Here is a 20,241-nt window from a genome sequence, read left to right as displayed (position 1 = left end):
TGTTTTTTTCATAAATACAAAAATATTTACTGAATACTTCTACCACTTCCTTCTAGTAATGGACCAGTACCAATAAGATTTTTTATTCTTGATATATTTAAGGATATTGGCCCTAAGTTTCTTGCTGTGGCCCATTGGTTTCCTTATCAATTTTCTACAATTTCCTACTCTGATTTATATTCATTACTGTCAACTTCCCCTTTCTTTCATTTGTTATATATTTTAAGTAGCTGCCTTCACTCTCTACTACTTGTGAACAACAGTAGGATGCAAGATAGGCTTGAGGCAACACCACTGTTTCAACAAAAGGCTTTAGATAATGTAGGGAAGTGATTTTAGAAGGGGGTTGGCTACATAAGGATAGCATTGAAGCTTATTACTGTTATGGGGTGGCTTCTTGTTCCTTGTGTATGTAAGCATACTCATTGTCATTCACAAGGTGGTACTCAAGTATATCATTACTGTGCTCAATCTTGTTACATCACTAAAGAGTCCAGTTCAAGGTGAGCTGTGCAGTGAGTGCTTGAGTAAGTGTGAGTGTTACAGGTGAGGGTTGTGCACACCTGGCTAAATCTAGGGGGTGCATGAAATTCCTTTATACAGCTGCTCAAAAGCATGCAGTCTGGCCATTCTAACCCCCCACAGGGCATTTATTAAAAAAAAGAAATTCTATGCTTTAAGTCAGTATAAAGGGGATAGTGAATAGTTAATAAAAAAAGACATAAGACTGACCCCAGACCACTTACAAACCTTTATTAAATTCTCAGTCCTTGTTCAGAATGGAAGTAATGCATATGCTACATTCCCCTACATTAACTTGCCAACTGAACAAGAACTCAATAACTTTAGAAAGTTCTAAAAAAAAAAAAAATAAAGGCAGTTTTGCTCCCTTCTGAAATAAGCAGTAATGTTTGTTACTAAAGATCTCTGTAAACTGCATATTTTATTTTGAATTGTACCAAACATCAGCAGCTGTTTTTATAGTTCCTGTTATTTAGAAGTATTGACAAATTTGCTAATTTAGCCAATATGCAGCTTGTGCATAAAGTTTTGGAGTAGTTTTCTTTAAGAATGATAGGGGGTTGTGCAATAAAGATTCCAGGGTTGTTTTTGGCTGGTTATTTTAAAGAATTAACTAGAATATGGTAAGCTAGGCACATAGGTTGTCTTCCATTTCCAACTCTTACCACCTCTACTATGGAGTACTGTGATTGAATTGCAGCACTTGAGTCTAATTTAACAGAAATGGAGCTTTGAGCTTTTTTAAAAAAGTAGTTAAGAGAGTATCAGTGCTAAAACTAGCTTCTCACACACACCATCCATAAAAGATGTGAATCTAGCTTAAGAGTATCTTTCCTGCACTTATGCCCTCACTTCAACATCTTGTACTTTTATCAAAATAATACAGAAATCCCCCTGTAAGTCCTGGCTCTAGACCACATTCTAGGCCCAAGTAAGTGTGGGAGGCAGTATACCTCCAACTACCTACTGTACAGAAAACCAAGAGTATTTTTAATGTACTAATTTCTCCAGTTGCCAAAAAAAATCTACCTTCTCAAACTAGGTGAACACTGGGAATTGAATAGTGGGTTGTACAGAAAGTTGAAAGATACCCAGGTATATTAAAACCCACTATGCAATGTTAGTTTTTGTGCAACACCATTTGTCCAGTAAAATTCAACTCAGATTAAAGTTGTCACGGGATAATGTTAAAGGCATTTCAATAACTGCCATTAGATCTCACCCTTAAAAAAAAGAAAGCGGTTATACTGTTAAGTATCTAGCCCTAGAACAGATTACACCAAAGGTCATGGGCAATACTGGCTTCCTACTACACTTCATTATTTCCCTCAAAACCTACTTTCACTGAGCTGGGGGACCCTTTAAGTGAAGTTTTTGAATTCTAAAGGAACAATTATTGCCCCTGATGGTGGTTTGATACTATCTAGGAACTGGCCTGAATAACCTATTTCACAGGGGTCACCAGAGAGGTAATTGGCAATTTTGTTCACTACCCTAGTCTTGATTCAAAACACTACAATTCTTCTTAATCCTGTTTTTCCTTCCTTACGCTCAACCCATTGCCACCCCAGAAAAGCTAATGGGTTAAGGTTTGTAATACTGTAACCCCCAAAAGTTAGCATCTACTAGTTTCACTATAATTGATCTGTATTCACATTAAGTTCTTAGTACATGGAATATAGTCTTTGCAAAATATAGATTATAGGTTTGAATGAATTTGGGACCACTGAAGTTAACAGCTGTACCCTCTAACTACATTTTATTTTTAAACTCAACATTGAGTAATTAGCATTTGGCTGCCATTAAACAGAGCTATGTAGGAATACGCAATTCACTTTGATAAAGAATGTGAAAGGACAGTACACAATATATATGTAATGAGACCGACATTCTGAATGAAGCAATAAGCATGAAAATAGATTAGCTGTACCTGCACAGAAACACTTATGTAATGGCAGTGCTTTCTGCAATCTTGTTTTATTGACTGTTTTGACACTCTTGGAGCAAGAGTGTCAGAACAGTTACATTCTATTAAGAGTAATATTTAATATATTAAAGTTTGATTGGTGCTTATGCATTGCTCCTCATGAACCAGACTATAATCATCCAATAAGGTGGTCATGGTAAAGCAGTTTTCTGTTGACTATACTGGACCCTTCACCAAATTTATGATTAAGGTGGTGGTGTTCAGAAGAGAGCAATAAGTGATGCTAGATCTGCTGTAAACAGTTGGACTTAAACAGTTCGTGGCTTTATAAGGTAACTCAGGCAGCTCCTGCAGTACACATGTTGCCAAATTGCAATTTTAATTATGTCAGAGGACAGTGTTTCAAATGCTGCTGTAGCCTGCTGTTCAAAATGTTTGATTCATATTGAAACTGTTTGACATAACAAGCTTCATCAGTCCTGCCCCCAGAAATACGGGAACTTGGGGTGGCTATAAAACATATTTTTGGTCTTAAGATTTAAATACATGCACTGCTCGTACAACATACTGTCTACAGATGGGACACTCACTCATTCTTTTGCCGCACTTTGTGCAAGTGACCATGTGACCACATTCCAGAAGAACACAGTCAATTACTGCATCCATGCAGATCCTACACAGATTATCATCATTCTCAGTCAGTTGCATCTTCTCTCCCTCTGCAAAGCAACAGATGGGGTTAAGATTTAGAGAGATTCAGGCCATGGCAAAAGCAGCTATGAAGGAAACTAAGCCAACTCATTTCAGCACCACTTCATTTTCATCTGCATTTACAGTAAAGCTACTGGTAAAATAAAGCTTTAGTTTACAACCATTATAAACTGAGTAAGATTAAGCCAACTGATGCAGAGTATGGTTTTGTCTTATATTTAGGATCAAATAACTCTGATGTCACACAGTCCAGTGAAGAGAATACAGGTATCATCCCACTTCTGGGCCCTATTAGTTCCATCATTTGTCAAACATGGATAACAATACTTACCTCCCTCTTTGTAAAGGACTTTGATCACTACAGATATGTATGCAATATTATTAACAGGGCCAAATACAACCTTACAAAAATTGCTATTGGGACACAAGACTTATGAATCTTATACCCAAATGACACATTTAGTAACTATGTAGAATTAAAGGGCAGCCATGTTGTATGATGGAAAGTAGATTGGGGTATTAATCTTTCACATTTTGTAAGATGTTAAACAGGAAAAAAAAATCTTGAAGTTTACATTTAACTGTCCCAAAATGATACTGTAACTGTTTGAGTGGCAGAATTGTGACAATTTAACTCAGTTGTGCTTTAGTTTAGGAACATAGTGCACCCATATTTGTTAAAATGCTAATTTTAGGAAAGACACGAGAAACTTGATAAGAAAGCCATCACTTGTCCCAGCAATGGCATCACAGCTACTCCATAGAGAGACTGGTCCCCTGGCAGAGGGATTTTTGTCAGTGTAGCTTTTAAATCGCTGAAAAGTAGTAACATCACTAAAAAGTTAGAGTTCTCTTCTGAAAGATTTTTTTTCTGTGCCAAAAAAACCCCACTAACACTTTGTGAAACCCCCGTGAAAGGCATGGGGGTGTAAACTATTTCATTTTCTCTAATGGGTTGGTTTTCATTAGTTGTTACCCATTTAACTACTAGGAGGAAAGCTGAAGTGAGAGTGATAAAGTTTATTTAGCTTCAGCAAAAGTCACCAGAACAGCACAATTTTAGGAACCAATGCCACATACTGATCAACAGTGCAACTCACATGCCAGATCTAGTACAGCTTCAGCTATTCTGGACACAGCTAGTACAGCTAATAGCTTTCCATTGTTGCAGCTGACAAAAGCACTCAATATCCATTGTCAAAGCCAATCACTAGAGAACAAGAGTTGGTTTTAAGGAAAAAAAAAACAAAAAAACACTTACGTGTCCTGTGATTTTCCTCACTCTCTCTGTACAGCTTGCTCACTTTCTCCACAAGTTCCCATTTTTCGCAGCATCCTGAATAGTTGACAAAATTTCGAGCAAGTATTTCCTTCAGCTGTCGAACACTCAACCCTTCAATATCTTCCAGACTTGAAATATCAGACAATGATGCTCTTGCTCGCTTTCTGGACATGCTAGGGGTCTGAAACACACCAATTATTTCTTATGCTTTTAACTTTAAGTCACCAAAAAAATTACTGTTCTAATTTTAGCTAATCCCTTCTATAGTTTAAAGAATTTACCTTTTTTTTTTTTTTTTACAATATTTTCAAATATTGATAACATGTAGCACTACAGCCTAGTTCACTCAAACTAAATTAACAGCGTGAAGGCCCTATATTTTTTTTTATGTCAGATGCCAAATAGGTCTAGTTTACTCTTTAGGTGGTTCATATGTCTCACCTGCTCTTCTGCGTTTTCTTCTTCTTCTTCTTCATTATTTGAAGAAGGCATTCCACTTTGTCCCTGCATATACAATGAATCAGATCATAACAATCACCCCCTCTGGTACAGTAAGGAAAATGCTTTAAACAGGTCACAGATGACACATTGGAAAGCTTATGCTAAAGTTAGCCATTACAGTTTTAAGTGATCATAGTCTTGTCCCAATTACCCATGTTCTTCCATTTTCAAGCGCAGGATGTAAAAGACCCTACACCCGCCCATTGGTATATTTAAAAAAAAAGTGTAGCAGACAGCATTTTTATAAGTTCATTGTAAGACCACAACTACTGGTACTGTACCTGTACAGGTGTTCCATTTTCTGTGCTTCCTCTTCTATTTGTAATTTCTTGAGAGGACGACACTGATACAGACAGAGAAAATGGATGTGTAAAAAAACTAGAAGTCTGTGACCTTGAAGAATGCAAGCTACTAGTGTCTGTATCCTCAGAACCTAATCCATGATGGCAGAGTACAAGATCCACCAAGTCTTCTTTTTCTCGACAAGTATCTGTTGGTATGTTTCTAAGGATCAGATACTGACGCAGATCCTTGACTTTCAATCGCATTAACTGAGGCCGCTGAAATGCAGTCTCTTGTAACAAGTGACAAGTAGAGCATCTTCTGAGATTTTCTTGTAAGACTGAACAAACTGAGCAAAAATCCTTCTTGCAGTCACAACACACATGCTAAACAGGAAGACAAAAAAAGCCATTAAACTGTATGTCAGCTATTCACAGGAGTAGAAAATAAATCTATTTGCTATTTCCTTCACACACACCCCTCCATCACCCACTGCTATTCTTATGCTTTCAGCTGACAATCTTAGTATGTGTTTTCTGACATGTCTATGAAACTGGCCTATCAAACAGTTTTGCAGGTATTCTCCAGAGCATTTGTAGGGCTAGTACATTCATCAAGACATTTAATCAATTTTAACAAGGCAACACTTAAAGTGTGTATTTAAGTTGTAGTTAACTCAAAAGGACACCCACTTGAAATCTAGTCAGTTTCAAAGTGAGTTGCAAGTAATTTCAAGCACTATACCTGCCACCAAGTCTGTTTCTATTTTCTGGGGAAATTTTTAGTGTTTCTCTCTCACACAAGGGAAATCTGACTACAGAGGAGAAAGTATGGTTATACACAAGGTGCTGGCAAATGTGCCATGTTAAAAAAAAAAACATTTCAGGTTTAGTGATCTTATTACTGTAAGAATTAATGGCTAAGAGCAATTTCAACAAGTCTGATATAAAGAGAGTGTCCTTTTAAAATGTTTTCCTACTCTCAGCAAAAGAATCATCCTCCCCAAGTACTAACTGTGCAAAGCCATGCAGACCATCCATCCCCTCTACTTTATAGATTTCAACTGATGTATCTGAAGTTAGAGGAACCAGACAGCTGTTGAAGGTAGCTTTTTACTTCCAGACTATAGACCCAAGGTATACGCCCACAACAACTGCATATACTATGAAGTGGCAGGGTCACAAAGCAAACAATTTGGAGAATAACCGCTCTGTGGTTGGAAACCTCTTTGTCCTTCATGATACTGCTGCTGCAAATTCTGATTGTAAGACTGCATACAAGGCATCCTCTTTCTGTGATGACATAACAGTGTACACAATTCCACAGGTCTCATCTTGACTAGAAGAGATGTTTTTGAAAACATTAGCCAACATATTCTAAAACATTTTCCCTTTACTAGACAGTGGAGAGTACAGGGGCAATGTCACAGAAGACAATGTATAATGACTGCAGTGTAACAGTCATCCAGCACCACTAGAAACACTACTGAAGCCTTGACATATTGTTCCCCTTCCATTCCCAAAGAACTACGTTAAGATATTTAAAATTAAGAGTGTAACCTCGTTAGCTGGGATAAAATTATTAAGATTCAGTTCTGATGATTCAAGATACTAACCAGGTTCTAAGCTGGAATCATGAAGATACCACTTTCTGCACTGTGCTACTAGGATATTAAGTCATGGGAGACAATTATGCCTTCCTCTGAAGTAGTGGCTAGAAGTTGCAGTTCCTAAATAAAATCTCCAGAGAGCTCCTCTGAAAAGATATTGGCTAGGACCCTGATGTTTTAGAAAGACAGTTCAATGGCTAAATAAAATGTAAGCTTTTATTTTGACCCTCAAACAAACAAAAAGCAACACTGTTAAAAGCAGTTACACGTCAGAGTAATAAAAGAATATCACTATGGGTATTTCACCTGGGGGGGAGGGGAAGAGAACCCCACAAGACTCCACAGCAACAAGTCTTCTATCCCTTGTGTAGACATTTTGGCTCAGGCTGGAATGTGGGCTCTGAAGCCTCCCATCCCATCACACCAGAGCCCAAGCAGCTACATGGCTATTTGTAGCATCATAACACAAGCTTAAGTCTGTGTAGACCTGGGCTCTTGAGACTCTCAGCTGTGGATTGGTTTGTTTTTGCCATGTAGACATACCCTGTATTTTTTTCCAGCTTGCAAAAGCCTCTCAAGCAAGAATGTGACAAGACTATTTAAGGGACGATATGAACTGTAAAGGACAAGGTAATTTTCTAATTAGACTCCTACATCCCCTACACTCTAGGTAGAGCCAAACATTGTATACACTATAATTGAGCTACAAAGCACTACCAATGTATCCATTTCACCCAAAGCCATGTAGAATAACCTCTGTATACAAAAAACTAACTACAGACACCACAAACTTTTTTAAAAAAAGCTCTTGATTTAAGATTTACTATTTCTAATATGAAAACAGAAAAGTCAATGTCACACACTCAACCCTTCCTGGAGACATGCTAAGGTCTTAGGTTGGCATCTAAACTCATCTCTCCTACCACAAGAAACTACACACCATAGGAAATAATATCTCCCTAGCAAAGAAAAAATCTGTAGGGAAAAAAGACAAAAAATTCTCTTTCCAGATATCACAGGTCAACCCTACAGGAGAATAAATTGCAAGGGACACATCCACAGTGGCAAATAGAAGATGCAGAAGTTAAAGTTCACTTTTCCTGAGTTTTCAGGCTGACAAATATGAATTACAATTCTTCCAACAGGGCGGGGGGGGGGGGGGGAAATGGATGGTCTACGGCAGGGGTGGGCAAACTTTTTGGCCTGGGGGCCACATCGGGGATGCAAAACAGTATGGAGGGCCGGGTAGGGAAGGCTGTGCCACCCCAAACAGCCTGCCCCCTACCCGCCCCCTCCCACTTCCCGCCTTCTGACTGCCCCCCCCCCCCCCAGAACCTCCAACCCATCCAACCCCCCCTGCTCCTTGTCCCCTGACCGCCCCCTCCCGGGACCCCCTGCCCCCAACCGCCCCCCCTGGGATCCCATCCCCTATCCACTCCCTCCCATAAGCCCCTTTCGGAATGTGGCCCTGCGAACATGGGCAGAGGACTCAGGAGGAGCAGGGGCAGCCGGAAAGAAGCGGCAGTTTCCCCTTCAAAGCACTGCTTCTCTCCGGCCAGCTGCGCGGCCGCCCAGAGCTCCTCCTGAGTCCTCCAGCCGTGTTCCCTGCGCTCCCGCCACCCGCACCGCCTGCCTGCCCCACTACCCCTGCAGTGCAGTCCCTCCCCCCCACAGGAGGTGTGCCGGTCCTGAGCTGCCCAAGTGCCCGGCCCCATGCCAGGGCACCGTGTGTTCACTGTTAAATCTGCCGCGCCGCCCGGCCAGAGCCAGCCAGGCAGGACGTAGTTTGCCCACCCTCCCTGCGGGGGAAGGGGGACAGCAGGGGAGGAGCCGCCAAGGCCGGCCGGGAGCTCAGGGGCCAGGCAGGACGTAGTTTGCCCACCTCTGGTCTAAGGGCAACTCTGATGGTCACTTCAGACACGAGTGAAATGGTTCTGCATTTAACAACTTGGAGGACAGGGATGGTGGGAGCTCTAGCAATTAGCCTCAGATTTCTGAATCCCATTAAAGTTAATGGGAGGGCTCCCAGTGATTTCAGAGGACCTGAATCAGGCTTAAGTTCTAGACCCTGTTCAGTTTAGAGAACCTGAGGTAAATAGTGGTCCTAATTCAAGAGGTCTATTTGCATACAGGCAGAGGGAATTGGTATAGCCAAGAGTCACATGAGTCCCTTAACACAACTATCTCAACCACCATGATTAGCCTAGATCAATCTCCCCCCATGTTCTTTGGAATTTTAATAAATTAGCCCTAGGAAAGCTTAGATTGAGACATTATGGACCCTTAGCTACTGCTCAGGCACACTGCCACCAAAGGAATGCAGAGTACAATAGATTTTAAAAAATGGGGAAATCTCTGCCAAGAGATTGATCTGTTGTAAGAATCTCTGACTATTAGATTTTCTGTACATCAGAAACAGCTGGGCTTCAGTTTATTCTAAGTTAGCTGCAGAGAACTGGGTCACTGAGTGGTCAAGATAATGCTGGCCTGCCAAATTGACTAATCTTACAGATTACATTATTTTTATATAAATACATAGAACAGTCAGTCATCTATGCATTGGGTTTTGAAATACATCCATAGTTTAAACAAAATTCCAATCAATTTTATTTGGTACATTTTTCATCGACTCACCTGTTTGACTGTAAGTGAAGTGATAGGCTACTGCACTGGTTAGGTTTTCAATTTCCTAACCAACCTCATTCCTCTGACACAGGGCTAAGACTGCAATTAAGTTCACTTGGTTTCTAAGGAAAACGCTACAATACTAATTGTGAATTTGAGGCTTTTCTGTTGCGCAGCCTCTCCATCACTCAGTTGTTCAGCAACTTTGTTGGTTATTATTTTGAACAAGCAATATAGGAAAACTAATCCTGTCTGACATCAACTTCCTCTGTGACCTTGAACAAATAATTAAAACCCCTCCACCTGGTGCCTCAGTTTTACTATCTGTAAAAGGGGGGGAATGCTTCTCTCCTGACAGGTCTACAGATTAGTTAGTGTTAGTAAAGGATTATTTAATAAATTATACTCACCTTTTTCCTAAAAACTGAAAATGAAAGCCCACAGGCTTTGCAGACTATATTGGCTCCTGAAGATGGATATGCTGAGAAGTCTGTATTTGGTGCAAATCTGAATGGGCCAGTACCTCCCCCAAATCCTGGCTGTTGGCCACGGACAGCTCCGGTACCCATGACTTCATTCAGCAACCCACAGCAGGAAGCCCACATGGATGTGGCTCCTGCCTGAAAACAGTAAAGGCAAAAAGGAAACTTAACTCCATTTTAAGAGTCTTACCTGTGCATAACTTGTTATTGAAGAGTTGCTTCATTCTGTTACACCATCATCCCACTAGTGCTGTGTATGAATTCCCAGAGTACTAGTAACTTAACACAGTAATAACTCTTAGAATGGTCTTAGTCCTGTGCTTCCCAACTGGGGTCTGAACAGTTAAAATAAGCAAAGGGCCTCTTTTGAGAGCAATTTGGTGGGAGGCATTGCACAAGCAGATAAGGTAGAGAACTTGAAAAGGTAATGTTTTAGGAGAGTGGATCAGTGAAAGAAACAGACCAAGGATCAGTCAGCAAAGACACAGGAACCCACAAGGAAGACTGGCAGTTAGTGAGCAGAAACACTCGAAGGATGAGAGAAAGAAACCAGCAAATCAGGCCATAGCCAACAGCACAGGCTCAGCAAAGAATTTGCCGCTGGAAATGGAGAAAGGTGATTTTGTGGAAGCAGATTACACCCAGACAAGAATACCCAATGCGTGGGGTTTCTGCATTTGAGAGCAGAGGCACTGGAGCTACCGGTAGCCTCTAGGCGACAAAACCACATTAGTTTCTATTTGGTTCATGTCTGAAATATATTTAGAGCCAAAAGGGTTAGAATCTTATCTTAAAGGGACAACTGAAATTCTGTTGAAAGTGATAGCCTAACTTCTCGCAGCAGCAAGTATGCAAGTAAGTTTTTCAAGCCCTTTCAGTAAGTGCAACATTGTTTTACTTGTATTAGGCATCTCTTAAATTGCTATTATAAACAGATCTGAATACACACTGATCATGTTTTAATTTTAAAAATCAAGCTGAAGCACCCAAAAAGCATTCACTTTTGAAATACGCACATTTCAAGTATGAATTACTCATTATCCTTGGAAATATTTTATATTGGAGTCTCTTGCAAGGGGGAAGGCAATCCACTGTAATACATATTCTACTTCAAATCTACACTTATAGGAGGCAGCTACTTTTAAGATTCAGACAGACTGTGCAAGTCCAATTACAGTTTTTAGTTAGACTCAAAAATGATTACACAAAGAAAAAAGAAAGATGTGTTCCTCGATCAGGCCAGCACCACAGTTCCTTCCTTCTTGGAAGGAAAACAGAGTGACGTAACTGAAGGATTTATGCACCTTTAAGGAAAACACCAAGCAATGAATTTTAAATTGGTATGTTTAAAGCTAGTTTGTGTTTCAAGCCTTTACCAAAGCCACACTGGAATACGCTGCAAAGGGAGAAGAGGTCTTACAGCTAAAGAGGAAGAAAATGGAATACATGTATTTGTGATTTCAAGATTAAATGCTAGTGCAGGAAGGAGCTTTTATCAGTTAGGTATGCATGGAACTGCACAAGCATTTTATCTGGAGACTGAACGGTTTTAACTCACAACTCACATTTTAGCCACTAGCTAGACTTATTTTAAAGTGAATTTATAAACTTATTCTAAAATTAACTAAAAACATTCTGATATTTGTGGTAATTGAATGCAGAATTAAATATATAAAACCCAGGAATTTTGTACCCTTCAATATGGTAGGAAACATTCCTCTAATTTTGAGATTTCAGTTTATAAGAGCCCATGGGAAGCTATAAGAAACCCTGTCACAAACTAAAGATATTTTATCTAAATCTTTCCATGAGAAAGACTCAGATAAACTTGAAATTCAACGAGAAATGCCTCTCAGTGATTCTGTACATCTCCAGCCCACACAAACCTTGTGCCTTCACTCTTCCTATAGGAAGTTTTCAACATCTCTAGTTAAATGTGTCACTGAGGTTCTAAACATTGTCAGGGCTAGGACCTTGCGTTCCTTTACAGCTGTACTGCACCTAGCACATTATAGGCATCACCAGAACCAAATATTCTTAGACAATAAATCTACTGACCCCAATCTTGCAAGCACACCATGTCTAGTGTAAATTCTGCACATAACAGGAGACCTGCATGTGGAGTGCTCCCAGGACACAACCATAATTTAAAGCTTCCCACACACTCTTCTGAAAAGGAGTTGAAGATTTTCACCCTGCTATAGGAATACCTGAGAACACTGGATTTTTCAACCCATCTTAAAATTCTTATGTCACAATGTTTCCTTTAGCAACAAGATTCATTAATCCAAGAACTCCATCTTTTTGTCCCTAAGCAGCCATCACATGTGTCTATTAAAACCTTATGTTCATGCCTGTGTGGGTTAAGTCAGTCACTGTCAGTATATTTTCAAGCATCTTATTTGCAGTGAAAATGGCAATAATCCCCTCTAAATTGAGCAAAGTGTTGGGCAGTAATGATTTAACTACCATATAAAAATCCCTTTAATGTACATTATTAACAGACAAATGTTCCCACTGAGGTACATAATCAGACATCCATGCTTGTTTACACATGCTAAGCCAGTCTTCAAAGAGCTACCAATATACAGTCAGCACCTCAGGAACTGACAGTTAAGGAACTTAAGTTCTTGTTAACCCAAACCTCAATTTTCTACATTTAATACCAAAAGAATGTAGATTAACCAATACTCATTTTCCTGTGCAAATTTCAAGTTGTCCCTGACCATCCTAGTTTTACTAGACAAGAACGGGTTGTGCTGAGATTTTTTTTTTTTAAAGCAACCCACAAGATATACACTTTTTAATCTACAAGGACTAAAACACTTGTTACAAACACTTAATTATTTCTGTAATAGACATGCGAGACGCTGACAAAGATAACATTAAACAAATTGAAATTTAAAAGCCACAACTGCCAGCCCAGCTTAACTGGAAAAATGGACCTGAAAGGTAACTGATCAGATCAAAGGAAGAAGATGCCCCAATTATCAGAAGAAAGGATTGTGCATGTTGAACTCCAAGTGAGCTAAAAATCAGGTTTGGGCCAAAGTTAGCAATTGGCAATGACATCACTTGTTTGTTAAAGGATAAGCTCTTGAGCTGATCACTGCTAATACTTGCTGCACCAAGTTAGAGCCAACCAACAGTGGTCTAAGCACCCCCAGGCTTAGCTCTTCTGTAAGTATTTTGATCAAATGATTATAAATGTTTTGTTACTATTTGAATGCAGTATATTGCTTACTATTTAGGGTTTTAGGCATGTTTAGCGCAATTGTATAAGTACCATTTGGCCTGAGGATCTAATGAAGGAATTTATAGTTAATGTCTAGTCGTATCTTCTATTAATAATAATAATTCCAACATGTATGAAAGCCATGGTTCAAAACACTGTTATACCAACATAATTAAAAGGACACTGTTAAGTAGTTACAGCCAAGTAATTAGGGGGATGGACGGAAGGGTGTGGGTTTTTGTTTTTTTTAAATGTATGAAATTACTGGGGGAGGAAGGGAGGAATAAAACATCCTCCTGTAGAGAATTTGAACACTACAGTTTGTGTTAGCACATAACAACAGGATAGTGAAACTGTCATTTAGTTCTGGTTGTACCTTCAGTGAAACTGGCCCAGAACAGGTTCTCCCCTCCTTCACCCCCCAGCAGATAAGGCCAGAAGGGACGTTCTGATCATCCATTCTAGTCTGACCTCCTGCATAACACAGGCCACCAGATTTATTTCAATTATTTCCTGTTTGAACTAGATACAGCAGCTCCTAAACTTTACTGGTTCAGGTGCCACCTTCTTAGAGAAATGAATGGATGGAACAATCAAGCTCAAATACTAACAGTGCATGAACAACAATTTGGGAACCCCTGAACTTAAAGCATCTCTTAGAAAAACCTTCAATCTTGATTTTAAGATTTCCAGTGATGGGGAATCCACCACAGACCTTGGTAAGTTTTAATGTCCACGCTGTGTTACATGCAAGACCTAACCAAATAAGAGTAAACAAACAAACAAAAAAATCAAATTTAATTTGACCAGTATTTAAAACTTGGGTTAAAAAAAGCAGATAAAATTTTCTCTTGACTGCTTACCTTTAATAAGGAACTACTTGCATGTTTCTGTAAATATGGTATAAAACTGATCAAAGTTTTGGTTTTTTAATATTTAAGAATGAACTATACATAAGAGAAGATGAGGAAGAACAGAGAGGGCATTTGGTTGGTTGAACAAATGGGTGGTTCGTTGGGTGGCAACAGCCCAAGGAAAGATAAGGATGGCAATGATGAAGAGTAGCAACAATCAGGCTACCAACTAGTTAAATATCTGTTTTTCTATGTTTATCTATCCAATAGGCTGTAGCAGCTCTCTACACACCATTATCAATACTGGGTATATATTTAGGAAAAATATATTTTGTTTCTCTTATGTACCAATCATGGATTACTTTAAAATAAGCACTGATAAAAAAAAATAAGTGTTGATTAGATTTTATTTTGTATGCTTGTTTGGTCACTTTTAATTGAAAATCCAAAATATATATTGCATGAAGTCTTTCCATAACCCGTCTAATCAACAGCTGATTCTTTGTGCAGAATCAGTGTTGTGAAAAGGTAACTAAACCACACATACTGTAGAGAATGTCTGAAAGTTTTGGCCACCCTGTTTAAGAATGAGACCATGCCAAAAGTAAGTAAGATGTATACAAAAATAACTTACTAACTTTACTAGATAGCATCTCCTTATCCTCCTTTCAACCAGAGCCCTTAACTATCTCCTCCATGCCCAATTTTTTTCTTTACAGGACTTGTGCTCCATTTTATTATATTATATTATATTATTATTATTTATATAGGAGGCCTAAAGATAGTTTTCAGGTTGTTTTTTCTATATGTAAGTTCTGTCCTAATTAGAAGTTTATAAAACGTGACATCATAAGAGTCAAGAAGTGACAGTGAAGCAGGGTGAGAAGGGATTATTAGTCCTGATTTAAAACTTGTGTTTTTGTTATCAATATAACTTCAATAGCTAACTTTGTGAATAATAGAAGCCTTTGCTAATGATTCAGCACCTTTGTGCACTCAAGGCATTACACTTTCACAAAACAGATTCCCAAGACTTCCAGACATATTCAGTCTGATCATCCCTAGTTGGAGGATCTCTGGGATTTCTAAATGTTGTGTGTATGTAAAAATGGGGGGGGGGCGGGGGGGGGGGAGTTTGAAAGACTGTTTCAAGACTTCTTTATCCATTAAACACATACCAAAAAGGACAAGCCCAACTTTTTTTTCCAGTGTCCCGTCCCAGCCCCCCAGATTCCCCTACAGTTCAAATTTAATGAACTGCAGATTCTATACTGTGCCCTAATGCCCACCACCACATCTACCTTGCACAAATACATGAGAATGCTCTGACCCATAAAGAAGTTGTACTAAATCTTGGAGCATATGCCAGATCATGACACCAGGATCTGGTGCAACCCAAGATCTATGAACATTCACCAAATTCAGGAGGCAAGCAGCTAGTACTAAAGAGCCCTATAGCAAGACAAGGTCTCAAGATCATCATTAAAAGCAGGTCCATTTACAATCTGTAAGCCCTGAACAGCTCCTGCTAGGGTTCTCAAACTTTTGTACTGGTGACCCCTTTCACATAGCAAGCGTCTGAAGGGATGGAAGTTCCAGCTCACAACCCCCCATGTAATAACCTCGTGACCCCCTGAGGGGTCCCGACCCCCAGTTTGAGAACCCTTGAGCTAGTGGATGGTTCTGGCAGAGCGGCTTGCCTCTCCTCCAGGTCCTGTAGGGCAGGTGAAGAGGTCAGATCAAGCTAGCCCTTGAGGGTATGTCAGTACTGCACTATCAACTCGTGTCTGGTCTTATGGGCCGTTTCCAAGCACATGCCTGAGCAGCCACACTGCACTGTCAACAACTGCTGGACCTGGGGCTCACAGCCCGACTAATGCGTCCATACAGCCCTACACACCCCTTCTGCCCCGGGTGTGCTGCTTCAGCCGCAGCCAAACTGCGAAATGACCGGGCTCCAGCCCGAGTCACACCCAGACTCAGGCCCGGACCCTCCTCACTGGCAAGATGCCAGCGGCGGGATCCGGAGCGCTTGCAGCGCTGACCCGAGCCCGGCAGAGCGGCGTGGGCCCGAGGGGGAGCCTGGACGTGCTCGCAGCAGAGGTGCCAGGTCAGCCGGGCCCTGGGAGAAGCGGGGCGGAGTCTCCCCACTACCAGCCCCCCCGTGGGCTTGGCTCACCGGCTGCCAAGTCACGGGGGCTTCTTAGCCTAGCGCCAGGCGGGCCCACGGGGGGCGGGGGGGACAGCGGCGGCCGCGGGCTGGGCACCGGCACAGGAGCCCGCCACTCCCCGCCAGGGGGACACAACCCTAGCGGCTCCCCCAGCGCTTCCTCTGGCCCGGGGACCCCCACTCACCTTCATGGCCGCTCCCGCCTCGCCTCCTCCACGGGGGACGGCGAGCCCAGCGCCTTCACATCCCACAGGGCCCCGCCCTGCGCGGCGTCCGGAGCACCGCCTCACGGAGGGCGGGCCAGGCCGCCGCCTCCTCCCACCCCCATTGGTCGCCCCTCAGCCAATGAGAGTGAGAATGTCCAGCGGACTCTCCAATCAGAGAGGGCGCATCCATTCCATGGGGAGGGGGACGAGTCCATTCAATGGGGGGTTGTGAGAGTGAATGTTAGGGCCTCCACAGTCCCCTCCCGCAGGGAGGAGCTGGGCCGGGCGGGGCTCGGGTCAGGGGCGATCCCAGCTGAGGGGCCAAGCCTCGGGGGCACCCCCATCGCTGCAGCACCTGACGGGACAGTGGGGGAGATCGTCTCTGGACCGGACCGGAACCGAACCGCCCCGGACACCCCACCTGGGCCCGTTTCTAGACCGGACCCGATCCGAACCGATCTCCCACCGGCCCGGACACCCCGTGTGGGTCCGTCTCTCTAACAGAGCGGAACCGACTTCCCAATGCCCCGGGCACCCCGCCGGAGCCCATCTCCATTATAGACCGGAATCAACCTCCCAATCCCCCACATTGCCCCATCTCTATTATGGACCGAAAACAACCTTCCCTGCCGCCCTGGACATCATGCCTGGCCCCATCTCGATAATGGACCAGAATCAACCATGCCCGCCAGCCTAGATGCCATGCCTGGCCCCATCTCTGTAGGACCAGAACTGACCTCCCCTTTCAGCCCAGACACCACGCCATCCCCCCTTTCTATAACGGACCTCCCCATGCCCCAGACACCACACCTGGACCTGTCTCTATAAAAGACTGGAAACAACCTCTCAATGCCATGCCTGCCCCATCTCTGTAACAGATTGGAACCTCTTCCCCCACTCCCAATGCCCTAGACTTCAGGCCTGGATCCATCTTTGTAATTGACCAGAACCAACTTCACCCACTTCCAATGCCCCAGAAGTCATGTCTTGCCCGATCTCAGTAATGGACAAGTACCAACCTTATCCCTGATCCAGATGCCCCAGATGTCAAGCCTGGCTCCATCTCTGCAAAGGACCTTTATCAACCTCCTCTTGATCCCAATATCTTGAATTATGCCTGTCCTCATCGGTATAATGGACATGGACCAACCTGGCCCATTTCTAATCCTGACATACGATATTTTTCCCCCAGGATAGACTATAAAGAGTTATAAGTCTGTGAGCAGCCTTCAGAGAAGTGATATCCCTGCTCCATCCTGATGAGAACAACCTCCATGAAAACAGGAGATCACAACATGCCATGCACCACTTTTAACAAATGACCTATAGAGGCAATGGATCACAGCATATCATGCTCCATTTTGACCTAATCTGCCTTTCATCTATATACCTATAGTATTTCTAAGGTGCACCTTGACACCTAAGCTTGACTCTACTGTAGCAAGGAAAATTCTATACAACCCCCTCATCCCATGTTAATGGAACATATTGATTAAGAATGAATATGCTCAGAAATCTGGAAATCCACAACAAATGTTTTCACAGCAAATGCACATATACAGTAAAGCATAAAGTTAACAGCTGATACAGAAATACAGAATATTATATAAACTGAAGGGGACAGAGTATAATTGCTGTGCAACTATAATTTATTCTTCTGACCTTTGAACAACACATTCTCCACTACAACATTGTTTTATTTGCAGCGAATGCATAAAATAATGCAGTGTCCTCTGAATTTTTGGCTCTGTTGAGACATAATCAATTGTTTTTTATTTTGGAACAGGTATGCAGCAAAATGCAAAGTGATTAAAGAGAGAGTAAAAAAACAATAACAAAAAACGAGGAAGTGAAAACAAGAGAATATCAACATCTGGAGTTAGTAAGAGAGGCAGGAGGACAGGTAAAACCATCCTCAGTATCCTAGCTATGCTGTAACAAAGTGTGACTTTTTCATCTTGAGTTAATATAAAGGGAATAGAGGGTCATAAGGAAAACAGTTAATAAAAAGCATGCATTCAAATTCTCTTTCATAAATGCAGGAATGCAAACAGCTCTCTGAAGCCAACTGGGATGTAATCAAGAATCCCTAGTTATTTAAATTTTCATAATACAATCAATCTAGTGTTTAAACACATTTTGGCAAGTAAAGAATGCTTCCACAAAAGGATATTGATGAAAGAATGTTAGGAAATTACCTGTTCAGACAAACTCAGAGGTCTTGTCTGTCAGAAAGAGAAAGTGAAAGTGCGTCAACAGCAATGCATCATCTAAGGAGGAACATTTATAATCTTCTGGAGAATTAAGGTGCCCCCTATGCTGAAGTGGGATTTTTTAATATGTTTATGAATCCTACACATTCCTTGTTACTGTGCTTTGTATGGCTACTTAATGGGGGCAAAAAGGGTTGTGTGTGCTCTTGGGGCAGAACAGGAGACAGTGGAAATCCCAAGGACTGAACAATCAACACTTAACAGCTGGAATTTCCAGCAGGTGGTATGTGAACTCAGAGTAGTTCACCTTGAACTGACACAGGAGACAGAGCCTGAAATGGAGTTCATAGCAGCTTCGCTGGCTGATGGCACTGGCTTGGCTAAATGGCCTATGTTGTAACCTTTATTCTGTATGCTAACGTAAGGACCCGGGATGCTGTGTTCCAGTTGACTAATCTACCTATGTTTTGAAAAGGTTGCTGGGTGTCTGCATATACTTGCTGAGGTGCTTGAGTCCCTGAAGAGTATACAAATCTGACCAGAAGTCTATATCATTTGGACTTGCTGGGCAGAACTCATGGTGTGAAGGCTCAGAGGCTCATCTGAGAGACAATGAAGCTGTATGTCCTACCCTGAAGGCAGAGTGCAGGCAAGGCCTATCAGAATTTCCCCATATGGGTATGACAAGCACCTCAGTTCTGATTTACAACCCCACTCACTGACAGTTCTAGTCCAGAGATAATGTTAAGGTAGTTTTATTACCAAAACAGAATTAGAAACCAAAACTCTTAAGGGCAAAAGGCCAAGGCATTCACTGTTCCACCAAGCTCACTGGTCATAATCTTTAAGTAGCAGAAAAGAAGGTTTACTATATGGCATCCAGTTTCAACTAACTCCTAAATTCCTACTGCTAAATAATCTTTCCTACCTTGTGCTTTGAATACATAAAATCATCTGTTGAATCTGGACACATGGAGCCCAATCTTTCAGTTTTTAATGGGAATTTTGCCCTGAACCAAAAAGTGAGTGTTTTAAAGGAGAGCATAGCACACAAGGTAAGGAAGGAAATTCCAGCCATAAAGGGATAACCAAGCACAACAGGAAGTGAAATTTTGGCCAAGAACACCCAGGCAAACCCCTACTCTGCTACAAAGTGTTATGGGATCTTTCCTATTTGTACAGAGCAGACTGGACATTGAACATTCAGATCTCACTCAAGAATTAGCCCAAAATCTCAATGTGAAACTCACATCCGAATTACAGTTTCACCTGCTTTGGCATCAAGACCACAGGTCTCATATGATATTGATGCAAACCCAGAAACCGATCAACATTTTCACTCCAAACTGGGCCCAGGCTCATTGGAAAGATTCATGCTCCTCAGCAAGCTTTCAATGAACATACCCAGGGCTTTTGTAAATAAAACAATCAAGTTTTGCATAATGTCAAATTTTGCTGTAAATATCTTGCACAGCTGGTTAACACACTCCAAAAGCAGAATTTTGTTTAAAAAGCCTAATGGGTGTAATGCAGGAACAAATAATGGCATGTGCATTGCTGATTGATGGTGCTTTTCCATACTCCCTTTATTCTGAGATGTTTAATTTATTCTGCTGGTGTGC

The 20,241-nt window shown here is 41.6% G+C and overlaps 1 protein-coding gene across 3 annotated transcripts; it reads right to left on the bottom strand.

The window, feature by feature from the left end:
* Positions 1-732: 732 nt before the first annotated feature.
* RNF34 (ring finger protein 34) lies at positions 733-16,542 on the bottom strand. 3 transcript variants are annotated; one of them, XM_005298645.5, is made up of 6 exons: positions 16,386-16,539; positions 9,870-10,079; positions 5,225-5,611; positions 4,884-4,946; positions 4,422-4,623; positions 733-3,168 (listed from the first exon to the last, which is right to left on the bottom strand). In XM_005298645.5, the coding sequence occupies exons 1-6, from the start codon at positions 16,389-16,391 to the stop codon at positions 2,981-2,983; spliced, it is 1,056 nt and encodes a 351-aa protein (XP_005298702.2). In that variant the 5' UTR covers positions 16,392-16,539; the 3' UTR covers positions 733-2,980. The 3 variants fall into 3 exon arrangements, with proteins under 3 accessions (XP_005298702.2, XP_023957229.2, XP_042708419.1); XM_024101461.3 differs by lacking the exon at positions 9,870-10,079 and having other exon boundaries at positions 16,386-16,542; XM_042852485.2 differs by lacking the exon at positions 4,884-4,946 and having other exon boundaries at positions 16,386-16,534.
* Between the last annotated feature and the right edge of the window lie 3,699 nt (positions 16,543-20,241).

The sequence above is a fragment of the Chrysemys picta genome, chromosome 15, assembly GCF_011386835.1.
Source record: "Chrysemys picta bellii isolate R12L10 chromosome 15, ASM1138683v2, whole genome shotgun sequence".
NCBI classification, from domain to species: Eukaryota; Metazoa; Chordata; order Testudines; family Emydidae; genus Chrysemys; species Chrysemys picta.
This window is presented reverse-complemented; position numbering and strand designations above follow the sequence as displayed.